This window comes from Myotis brandtii, unplaced genomic scaffold (genome assembly GCF_000412655.1).
Source record: "Myotis brandtii unplaced genomic scaffold, ASM41265v1 scaffold266, whole genome shotgun sequence".
Taxonomy (NCBI): Eukaryota; Metazoa; Chordata; class Mammalia; order Chiroptera; family Vespertilionidae; genus Myotis; species Myotis brandtii.
Window position 1 is genome coordinate 10137806 of NW_005360124.1, and position 12866 is coordinate 10150671.

General features: G+C 38.8%; 1 protein-coding gene across 2 annotated transcripts in view; it reads right to left on the bottom strand.

The window, feature by feature from the left end:
* Positions 1 to 12866, bottom strand: part of TMC1 (transmembrane channel-like 1) — a 147496-nt gene that overhangs the window by 3361 nt on the left and 131269 nt on the right. For both annotated transcript variants that reach the window (XM_014541280.1, XM_014541281.1), the window contains 4 exons: positions 11169 to 11408; positions 6168 to 6293; positions 1886 to 1964; positions 1736 to 1787 (listed from right to left, as the gene is read on the bottom strand). In XM_014541280.1, the coding sequence (XP_014396766.1) occupies positions 1736 to 1787; positions 1886 to 1964; positions 6168 to 6293; positions 11169 to 11408 (497 nt within the window). The remainder of the gene's footprint in view (positions 1 to 1735; positions 1788 to 1885; positions 1965 to 6167; positions 6294 to 11168; positions 11409 to 12866) is intronic.

Consider the following 12866-nt stretch of genomic DNA (forward strand, 5'->3'; position numbering starts at 1 on the left):
ATATATATATACTAATAAATATATATATATATATATATAGTTGAAAATACAAATTATAATACAATAATCTATAATAATAAACACGTAATATGCTAATTAGACCAGATATCCTTCTGGATGACCTTCTGGATGAAGCCGGGGCTATGAGAGAAGCCCGGGTCCCGGATGCTGGAGGGAAGCCGGTGCCAGCAGCCGGGGGAAGGAAGGCCTACTCTCGCACGAATTTTGTGCATCGGGCCTCTAGTTAATTAATAAATAATAAATAATTAACTGTTTTGTGTACTGATAACTATAAATTGACTTTTGCCCACCCTGTGTGTGTGTGTGTGTGTGTGTGTGTATCCCAATGTCCCAATGGAATAGTATTCAGCCTTATAAAAGAAGGCAATTCTGCCATTTGTGACAATATAGATGAAACGAGGGGACATTATGCTAAGTGACATAAGCCAGACAAAGAAAGACAAACACTGCATGGTATCTTCTATATGTGTACTCTAACAACAACAACAAACTTGACCTCAGAGAAAAGGAGAGAAGAATGGTGATTGTCAGCAGCATGGAGGATGGGGGAAGAGGGAAAGGGTGGTGAAAGGGTATGAATTTGTAGTTATAAGATGAATAAGGTCTGAGGCTGTAATGTACAACATGGTAACTGTATATAATAATACTGTATTGTATAATTGAAATTTTCTAAAAGAACAGAACTTAAGCGTTCTCATCAAAAGAAATCAAAAGGTAAATATGTGAGATGATGGATGTGTTAATTCACTCGAAGGTGAGAATCCTTTCATAATGTATGTGCTCATCAAATCATTACATGCACACTTTAAATGTATTACAATTTTATTTGTTAATTATACCTCAATAAAGCTGAAAATATTTAATGCATTGAAGAAAAAAGTGGCTTAGTGACAAAAAAAAAAATCGAAGGAAAACATAACTAAGGATACAGCTGCATTCAGTCCTGGCCCAGAAGCTCAGCCAACATGAAGGAGAACCATGTTGAAAGAACCATAGGAAAATGCAGCTCAGCCCTGATCGCTTCTAAACTTAGGGCACAATGTGGCCTGAAGCCATATAACCACTCTCCTGTCCATCTCTGTGCACCAATACATTTCTCTTTTGTTCTCCTTAAACCAATGCAGGAGGTAGGTAGGAGGGAAAAGGGGTTAGGAGGGAAACATTGAAAAAATGTTCACTGACCTTCTTAGGCATCACTTTTCCATGTGAAACACAAAGTAGAGTAATTTTGACAAATAGAAATATACTTGACTAATATTTTAAAAATTAACGAGATTAAAAAGGAAGGTTAATGAATCAGAAAAGGCTTTGACAATCAATGGTGGTGAGCTCAGAGGACCCTCATGGGATACTCCCAGTGTGTCTTTCTAGGTCCAAAAACGGTCCACATGGGCAGGAGAGAGTCTGCATGTGTATCTATTTGTATATGACTATATAGTGGGGGTTTTTTTTCAGTCATTTTGCAAGATCACTTTTCTGTCACTACTGCTGAGTTTACATCCTGAATGTTTCTTTCTCCCGCTGGGACAACAAGCAAACCCCCAGGAGAAGATGCCTGAGAAGGGCTAGGAGGGCGGACAGCAGGAGTGGGGGATGATTTGCTTAGTAAGGGTAATTATGCCACTCGGAGGCAAAGCCCCCATTTAAAGAAAGAAAAAAGATCATACTGTTTGTAGGCATAAAAGAAAATTGCAAACAGAAGCACATCTCCAACCTGCTCGAGCCGCTGCCATTTTCTTGTTTCGCAGTTTGTTCTCCAGAGCTTGCTACACAAAGGAAACGGTGGAAGAAAAACATGAAATTTGCGGGTGTTTTCCACTACTTCCATAAAGGCGATGATTCTGTGAAATACATTATAACCTACCTGTTTCATCTTCTTTTGTAGATCCAGGTTGGCTTGCTTCTGACCTTTTGCGGTAGCATTCAGATAATAGATGGTCAAACTATATTTTTAAAAAAGATAAGATGTACGGCATTTTTTTCAGTTTCTCAATATTCCTCTTAAATTTACAGTCAGTCATAGAATGTTGGCACTGGAGTAGACTTTAAGGTATTTTCTACTCTAAACCTCTTATTTTGTAGATAAAAGACTGGGTGAGCCCTAGCCACTTTGGCTGAGTGGATAGAGTGTCAGCCTTGGGACTGAAGGGTCATGGGTTCAATTCCAGTCAAGAGCATGTATCTTGGTGTCAATGTTTCTCTCTCTCTGTATCTCTCCCTCCCTTCCACTCTCTAAATATCAATGGAAAAATATCTTCGGGCGAGGATTAACAACAACAACAACAACAAAAAAAGACTGGGTGAGGTGCAGAGAGGTTAAAGAAACGCACTCAGTTACACGGGGACTGGGAAGAAGTGGACCTGGGAAGCTGACCCTCAAGTCCTGTTCTCCACAGCCAGGGGCTCTGCTCACTGTGTCTCACTACCTAATGTTAGCCTCTTTTTGGAAATGTATTAACATCAGTTTAAATTATAATTGAAAGTAACATTTTAAATGGATGTCAATGGCCTCCAAGACAATGGACTATCTACTGATGCTTAGGGAATGTGTCAAATAAAAAGGAAACTGACTTTTTGCCTTAAATGCCTTTCTTTGGCTTTTATAACTAAGAATATAATCCTCATAGGCATAGTTAACTAACATGAATTTTTTTTCCCATAGAATGTATTGTTTGCATTTCTCCCTCCTTCAAAAAGAAGATGCGTTATAAAGGAATATTCTTGCCTTTAAAGTGACATTTATGTTTCTAGAAAGAGCAAATTCCAGGCAAACATTGCAGCAAAAATCAATATGCTCATTTTACTTAAAGCAAAACAAATAAACAAAAAGAAAAAATGCAATAAAAAAAGTAACTGGCATTTCTCTTTGTTGCAAATAACTGGATACTGAACACATTTCCTCTGCTCACCAATGTGCCAGATTATATCCTTTGTGAGCCATCTGGTGCTGGCAACACAATTACTGATATGGTTTAGCTGAGTTTGTTTACCTCTTATGTGAGTGGCAGGAGTTTGAATGAAATTACATACATGAAAGCATTAGGTACAGTATCTGGCATAAAGTAGGTGCTCAACAAGTGTGTGTGTGTGGGGGGGGGGGGGTGCGTGAGTATGTGTGTTGTCTATAATAATAAAAGCATAATATGCAAATAGACTGAATGGCCAATAGTGGAACAACCATCCAGACACCCTTCTGGACGACCTTCCAGATGACCTTCTGGATGAAGCCGAAGCTGTGAGGGCCAAGGCAGCTGGGGCTGCAAAGGCCTACTCTTGCATGAATTTTGTACATCGGGCCTCTAGTAGTAGTATAAAGCTTTTCTTAGAATAGTGCCCAGAGTAGGAGGGGAAACTCAGAGACCTCACAAGGCATTTGCAGTTCTGGATTTCCCTGTTTATTCTCCACTTTTTTCCCCATCTTGTGATGTACCTTAAATGTGTATTTTTTATAAATCATTTTCTAGTCTCCAAAGGAATAAAATTTCCTGCAGAGAACTAACCTAAACTCTACTCAGTTACCCAAAACCACCTAAGATGATTTAATATGACCCACTGGGGAAATTCAAAATGCTTGTAACATTCTCTAATTAAAGGTAATAAAAAGCCAAGCCAATTGTTTGGGCCCCATAAAGTGGAACAAGAGACCTCAAGATTTGAAAAATAAAATCATCAACAAAACTGAAATTTGGCTTTTAAATGAGAACCTGAGAACTGAAATTAACCTTGCAGACTCTCTATTTGACCTTCTTCTATCCTGCCTGCTTTCCTCTAGACCAGCGGTTCTCAACCTGTGGGTCGCGACCCCTTTGGGGGTCAAATGACCCTTTCACAGGGGTCGCCTAAGACCATCAGAAAACACATATATAATTACATATTGTTTTGTGATTAATCACTATGCTTTAATTATGTTCAGTTTGTAACAATGAAATTGGGGGTCACCACAACATGAGGAACTGTATTAAAGGGTTGCGGCATTAGGAAGGTTGAGAACCATTGCTCTAGACCTAGTCACACTATACGAGGTGGGCGAATGGTGGCCTCCAGGGCAAATCTGATTCTTGGCCTTTGTCGTATGGCCCATGAGCTAAGAATGGTTTTTATAAGAATTTATATAATATCCTCAATTTTACTTCTTGGTCCACAAAGCCTAAAATATCTACTCTCCAGCCCTTTAAGGACAAATCTGCTCACCCTGGGAATAGAGTATCCCTGACAAGTGGCTTCCAGTCCTCCTGAACATGCCCATTCATCCTAAACTCAGTGCTTGGTACTTATGAGTGGGGGGAATAAGAGGTGGGAAATAGACATGGGTTTGAATCCACTTATTAGCCATTAGATTTGGGGGAGATCTTCATGTGCTATCGATAATACAATCCGTGATCGATAATAATTCTTGTGCAAATTAAATGAGTTAATATGTGGGTAAGCACCTGTAGCAAAGGCCATTTTATCTCCTCTTCCACACCCCAAGACAGCTTATTAAAGACTTAGTTAGTGGCACTGAAACAATATTGCTCCTTTGCTTAAAAATAAATCCATCAACTAGTTAAGAATATAGTCATAAATCTGACATTAAGTTGTGTGTGTGTGTGTGTGTGTGTGTGTGTTTAAATGAGATCTCATTTATACCATCAAAGGGCTTTGACTTTTAAAAGCTGCAGGATACATAACATGTTCTCAGAAGCCGCTCTATTGTGAAAACATGGAGCAGGAAAACTCGCTTCAAGGCCATCTGGGGACACATGCTGCCTCCAGCTTGTCATTTTCCAACACATCTGCCCCAGAGATTTACTATCAGATCCTAAACGCCACCCCATGACCCAGGTTCTAGTGTATAATAGGAATCTGTCCGGTAAGAATAAAAAAATGTCTAAGCTATAGTATCTTACTTTCTTAAAAATTAGAATGGGATTTTGCAGAAAAGTTTCAGGTATCCAATTGAAATGAAACAAGTTGAGCTCAATTTCATTTAACTGAAATATTAGTCTCTAAAAAAATAGTAATCTCTTTTCCTGTTTAGTTATCCCCACAGGCTAGCACCTCTCCCTCAAAGAAGGCGTCATGGTGTGAAGGGGTGAATGTTGGATTTACGGTCCAAGTCCTACGATTAGTATTTTGCTCTGGTCTCATCTAGGGAAAATCACTTCCCCCCTCTAAGTCAGTTTCTTAATTTCTACAATTGAAGAACATAGCACCTGCCTTTGTTGATGTGGCCCATGACCATGACCATCACTAAGACGAGGGGAACAAGGTGCCTCAGACCCAGCTCATTTACCTCGAACCATTGGGAGGTGTCTCACTAAGATTTCCTAGTTTTCCTTTTATTGAAACAAATCCAACCCGTATGTCAGCTTTGTTTCCAGTGTCCCAGAGGATGATTTCATTCGTGCCCTCCTTGACTGAGAGCAGTGGCAGTTCCAAACGTTCTATTGAGGAAGGTCTTGGGGAATAACGGTAGCTCTTCCAGAGCAAGCATATATTTTTACTTAGAATCTAAGTTTATCTGTGGTGGCCAAGAGTCAGAAGCCAGTGAAAGGAATATGGAAACAAAATCTCCCTCTCAAGTTCTCCTCTAAGTATCACCTCTGACTTTAAAGGGACCACTGGGTGACCTACCCAAGACTCTCTGGTCCTCTGGTTCTATTACCATGGACACACAGTTACTGATGGCTTCCTAGGTACCAGGACACGGTGATTTTATAAGACCCCATAAGCCCTGATCCCTGAAATATATTCCCAAGGGGAATATTAGCTTAGAGGCTCATCACTTCTGTGTGTTCACAGCCATCTGCTTTATGGAACAAGGGTGGGGGGAGGGACACTCCATGTGCTGATTAGATCTAGCATTTAGCCTTTATGTTTCCCTTGCTTTTAGCTGTTTATCGATAATTATTTTGGTTACTTGGGAACAAATCTTATAATCCCAGGCAGGCAAAGACAGATGCAGATGGCAGTGTATTATGTCCAAGAGGATCTGAATATGGCTCATCAACGTTAGCCTCTCACGACCATGTGAATCAGCACTGAATCTGGTTAGACTGTAGCACAAGCCTTGGAGAGAGTGAGAGAGCAGAGAAAGCTGAAACTGAAAGGGCGCCAGGAAGCACATGACAAAGGCTCTTTCCATGAGGAGAGAGAGCACTTACACCATAACCAAAACCACAGCAATGACCAGTCCGGGATTAGAAAGCTGTCTCAAGATCTTGGCCATCCAGCTCGGGAAATCATGCTCCAGTGTTTCTCCAATGACTTCGAACATCCTATTTTTGCCACTGGAGACAAAGAAAAAAGAGGAGATAAGTTTATTTAAAACATATGGGAACCATGGTTACAGAAAAAAAGAAGAAAACTAGAAATCTTTCACAAACACGGCCTAAATCCTCTTTAAGGTTAGGAATCTGATGTTTCACTATAACTCCTGATACTTTGACCTCATATTGTCAACATATGGATAAGATGTGATCAATTTGATCCCAACATAATCACATACTCAAAGCCTGTAGGAAATTCACCACAGAATCAGGAGACAAATTTTAAAAGCTGTATGTCTAAGATTTTGATTGAAATGTGTTTTATAAATAGCTTATCAGTCTACCCCCTCAGCTAGCTCTCCTTGTAAAAGAACACTCTCTTTGGGCTGAATAAACAGAGCACTCAGTTTTTTAATTTGCTGTGGAGATGAGCATAAGGAATAGCTTAATGGAGTCAAATCCAAAAATAACCCAATACATCTTTCCATGCAATAGCTTCTATCTCATTTTCCACCAAACCTCCTTCATGAGAGCTATTAGTAGGTAACCACACTGAGTGATGAGTCCTTTCTCTCTCTGTATTTCTTCTAGACAGGTCTTAAAAAGTACCATCCCAGTTCCACTGCCAAGCACATAAAATGGGAAGAGAAGGAAAAATGAGCTTTAAAAGCAAAGGTCCTAAATGGGCTGGTTCTCAACCCATTAAAATGAGACCAAAACCCTATAAACCAGAAAAATGAGAACAGATGTCTGTCTTAACTTAGTACGTAATATTAAAATTATAAAGTAATATCCATCCTGCTAACTTATTTTTGGTTATGCATATTGATTTTACTATGAAAAGATGTAATTTTCAGAAAAGATCCTAGGTGTTTTTATCACCACGTTTTATGTATCATCAGAATAATGGTTGGTATAACATAATATAATATTTTGGTTTCACTATTCTTTTATCTTTAAACATTCTCAATTACTAAAAGAACATGACCCACAAGGTGCAGATCAATTTCTTTCTCCTGATCTAATAATATTTTCCAATAACCTAAGAATGACTCCAATCATGTTCTCAGGTGTGGCTGGACTACTGGGGTATAAATTTTGCTTCACAAATTATAGAGCTCCACACTAACTAGAAAAGCCTAAGGTACATAAAGGAGAATGAAGTTTATAGACAAGTTAAGATGATAACAACTTATTCCACTAAAGTTTATTATCTTCAAATATCTGTATCCCAGCCATAGGGAATACAGCCGCTGTAAAAAGGTAAGCAAGAGGGAGAGAAGATAAGACAATCTACTCTCCCTTCTCCAGCTTGTCCGGCTGTGCTAATGAATGTGGTTAGAATGGGAAGCAGGGATTGGAATTATACAAAATATTCCATACCTACAAAGGTCTTCTTTGCATCCTAGTGTGTCCCAAGTGCAAAGTTATTGGCAACTCTGGGGATTCTCGGATAACTTTTCCAGGTCAGGTCTCTTGCCAAGAATAGAGATCTATTAATTTCATACCAACTAGAGAAGCATATATAAATTCTTGGCAATCCCTTTTTCTGACAGGTAAGCCAACATATGTCACTTCACAATATTCCCAGAAATCCTTTCCAGTCTGCTGTGACCATAAAGTCAAGTGAAATGCTAGTGCACTTACCCTATAGCTTTCCCATGAACATAGCTCCATCAGCCCCACATCGGTACAGTCTAAGAGCACACCTGTCTTTCCAGCCAGACTGAAAGCTCTGCAGGATGAAAATCTATGCCCACGTCAATCCCACTTCTGGCTTCGTGTTTAGTGCACAATTCATTAATTCAAGCTATTAGCTAACACTCTACTGTGTTGTGGACTCAGAAAGATGAAAACATTCCCCCTTCTGGGAGTCAGCTACACTAAGAAAAATAGGCACATAGAATAGTAGGATTGCAAATGAGTGATGTAATAGTAGTGTCACAATACAATATAAACCTAAACATATTGTATGATCTCACTTATTTTTTAAAATCTGCATTAAAAGAAAAACAGAACACAAAATACCAAAGTTGGTATGTCAGGACTTTGTGGGTTATGGATAGTTTTGTATATCTGCATTAGAAAAACAGAACACAAAATACCAAAGTTGGTATGTCAGGACTTTGTGGGTTATGGATAGTTTTGTATTTTGGGTTTGGTTTTTTTCATGTGAAAATGTTTCTACAATTTCTAGGTTTTTTAGTACAAACACATATAACCTTTGCAGTAAGATGAAAATATATAAATACATAATTGCCATGATGTTAGCATGGAGGGATATGAGAATTTAGAGAAGTAGAAATTTTTCAAGATTATTAATGAGGGGGCTGGAGGAGAAATATCAAGTGTCAGGAAATATGGTGGAGCAATTAGAAGGTTCTTCTTCATCCGAACACCAAAGAAATAGTTTTTAAATTATTGAACTGTTTAAGGTAAATCCACTTAATAGTCTATTGGAATGATTTTTCTGGGAAAATCACCCTCCCTAGCTAGGTCTTGTGAAACCAAAACAAGCTAAACTATCTCATCAAATGGCTTTGCAGAATGGATCTTCTTAGGTATTGTAGCCACCATACCTGAAAATATACCTGCATCTAGGAGCAACTAGATGGTGTCTCCATTAGCCTACTTCAAATGCATATTTGCCAACTGGCTGCCAGCCCAGGAACCAGGAAGTGTCAGACACCCTTTACGCAACAGGCTGGGCAAATAGCCTCAAACTCAGGGTCCCTAAGGATGGTAAGTCATGAGGCTCCTTCATTTTCACCTAATTTCTAAGGCTGAACAACCCTTTTAAACTTTTAAGTCGGAACAAAATTTTCAAAGTATATATTCTTTTTCCCCCAAGTGAGAAAACTGGCAGAAAAAATAGACTCTCTAAATAGGATAGAGATAACCCCTCCCCAATACTCTGTTGAAAATATTTAAATTTTCTTGATCTCAAAATAGTGATATATATTTAGTAATTTTGCCCAAGTTTTCCAATTAGAAAATACTTGTTCAAAATCATATATTATGCCTTAAACACAGACTGATTTTTTTTTCATTACAACCATAGTAACTCATGATATAAAGAGAGGCAGAGGAGTTAGAGCTCAAAAATATAAAACTGTTCAGTCACTCTAGGTGTCTAGCTCAATGATATTTTTAATATGAATGTACCTGTATAACCACCACCCTGCTATGTGTTGACAGTGTGGGGTTTCCCTTATAGACAGTTAAGTTCCTTTGATATGTTTTCCTAAGGATCAATTTCCAATTAAAAAGTTAAAAGCACACCTAAAACTTATCCTGAATATTTAGTTGTCGGGTAATTTGCAGTTAACAAATATTTGTATGGCTTACCTCTTGAACTTTGTACTCTGAATTTTATCCAGGATTTATTGAGACCAATCTCTCCTTCAAGACTGCAATTTCATATTTAGTCTCCAGATGTCACTCTCTGCATTATTTATTTCAGCCCACTGGGGGGCGGGGAGGGGGGCGGGTGACCAGGACTTGTCAACATCAGCTTCCTGAATTGACAGACCTCCAGCTGTTTTTGCCCAATCCACTGGCTTAACATTTTCTTTCTTTCTTTTCCAGTAAAGCAATAATAACTCAAACTATTATTAGAGTGAAATGCCTCCTTTATACTTAAGCAGATGGGCAACAAAGCCTTTGACTTTAATTTAGTAACTTGGGTTTGACGGCATGACAGGGAAATTATATGTGGCCATTATGGCATCACAGTTGACATTCACATGGCTTTTCACATTCATATTTTCTTCACAGAAAAGGAGGAACAGCTCAAATGTATGCTGCCCGGTGACTCAACACGCAGATCTTTGGGGGGGGACTTGTGGGAGATGTATCCCTTTAGGGGATGAAGTCCAATTTTCCAGATCCTGGGAACTTTGCTGTCTTGATAAGTGTTTAGAGAGCAAAGGATGTTAGGAAACTGTAGAAGGTACATTTCCAACTTGGATGAAAGAGCCTTCTTGACTCTTTATTACTACTCAAGTGATTTATCCTTGTTATTTAGGGAGAATGTATGTGAGAAACAGCTTTAATATTTTACTGGCATGTAGCATGGATTATAAATTGTAAAACCTTCTTTATGTTATTATCTAACTAGAGGCCCGGTGCACGAAATTCGTGCACTGGGGGTGGGGATCCCTCAGCCCAGCCTGCACCCCCTTGCAGTCTGGGACCCCTCGCTTTTTACTGCCCTCCTGCAGCGGAGGCAGGAAAGGGTCCTGCCACTGCTGCTGCGCTCGCCAGCCATGAGCCTGGCTTCTGGCTGAGTGGCACTCCCCCTGTGGGAGTGCACTGACACCAGGGGGCAGCTCCTGCGTTGAGCACCTGCCCCCAGTTGTCAGTGCACATCATAGCAACCTATTGTTCCATTGTTCCACTGTTCGGTTGATTTGCATATTACACTTTTATTATATAGGATAATGATTCCATGTCATAGGTGGCATGTGGGTAGTCTGCTATATTTATTTATGTTATATTTTATTTTTTCAATGTGGTGATTGACATGAGACATAGCAATAGCTTCAATTGTCTGGATGTGAAGGCCCAGCATCAGGAAAACCTTCACCTATAGACTAGCTCTTTGCTATCTTCTTGTATGGAAATAGCTCAGATTGATTGTCCCTATTTTACCCAGGAAGAGCCTGGAGCAGTTAAATTATTTTCCCTTCTATGATTCCCACATGAGAAAATAGATGGAACTTGCCTAAGAATCTCCATGACACAGAATGAGCCAGAATACCCAAAGGATCTCATTGCCACATACCAAAATGCCATCATTTGAAAACAACTAAAATAACTCGTACAATGATTGACCGTTCCTATCCCCAAGCCTGAAAGAAAACTATGCCCAAATGGAATTTCAAAGACAAGCACCTGAAGGGGCCACAGTCAAAAGATGGCGGGAGGGAGACGATCATGTAGAGGACAGGCATGGTGGACAGGAAGAGGATGAGCAAGAGCATGCCCAGGTAGAAATTATTCGATCTGGAAGCTTTGAAAACTCTGGCCTCAGGGACGTTGCAACACATCACGGCCCAGCCCTGGAAGTACATGGATGTGTGGAGTCGAAGGATATTGATGCCTGGGAGGCTGGGAGCAAAGAAAGAGCCCATCCTAGAAAGGAAAACAGAACTCGGGTCAATTCAGGTCTTCCCTCCGGAACAAGGCCACACAGCACCTGTTTGTGTTACATCATGCTTACTTGCCAAAGGCAGAAAATGCCACTCTCAACCACACAAGCCCTTTGTATAAATAATGCATTTCCATCTTTTACACACATTTTACCATCTCCCCCATTATTATAGGTATTGTATACATACTTCCTTCATAGAAACTATATAGATTACTAATCATATCTACTATTAGTAAGTTTAAATTACAACAGAGTAAGTGTATATATATGTATGACATTTGTTTTCTTTCTGTCTCCTCCTACTTCAATAAACTTCATTTCCCTTAATACGCATATAACTAATTAACACAGCCAAAAAATGAACTTTTTAATAACTGACTCTTAAAAAACACTCATTCAACTCAAACTGCACATTTGGATTAAGTACTTTTGTCATGGCTAATAAATTCTCATTTAATGAAAGAGAAATTATTAAATTATGTAGGCAAGGAAATACTAGTGCTGGGAACCTTCAGAGGTTAGCCATGAATGAGAAGATATAGGTTATTTGACTGTGTACACAAAATATAAGCATATCACATAGCCTCTTTGCAAATCAGGTGTGCCTTTCAGTGGTGTTCCATTGTGCTGATCCCCCAGCTTTTCTGGAACCAAGAATGGGGAAAAGAGTGCTTGAGGGTGTGTGGGGGGGTATGTGTGTGTGTGTACATCTCCACTGAATAGTTTTATTTGAGCTGATGGGAACGATGTATTTGTGTCTAATATGCTATGTTTTGTTGATATCCCGTAGCAAAGCTTTATGTGTTTTTGAGATGAAATTCAACACATCTCAGTTTAGTTTATCTGTCTACATTTTTACGTTAGCTTGTCCTGGAAATCATTGCTTTGTATATAAGATATTTTAAAAGTATTTTAAACAAAAACTACTTAGAAAACTTCTCTAAGGTCATTCTTACTTTATGATATCATTGGTTATTGCAACAAAATAAATTTTAATTTTATTTGATGAGAAAACTTATTAGCACCATAAAACCATATTAGTAGAAATTAGTTCAAAACCAAAAAGAGGTTTTAGATGTTACTTATTTTAGAAGTTTAAGCAGAGTCCTATTTTTAAAACTGTCCAAACTATAATAAAAACTTGAACATTTCAGGTTAGGATTATCATTTTAATCCATTCAATGTAAATTTGGTATATTATTTGGGGATTGGAACTGAGTTAGATGAAGAAATTAGTTTCTGCTATAATTGAACTTATGAAACCCAACATTAAACAATTTCATTGAAAAGTGGAATCTTGTCACAATTCATATTGTCTTGCTAGGATTCCACACAACAGATCTGAATGATATTTTAACATCCTGCATTGAATTGACAAGAGACTTTGTAGGAAGTTAAACTAATTTTTTTAAATGGTACGGACTTTGGGTGATAATGAC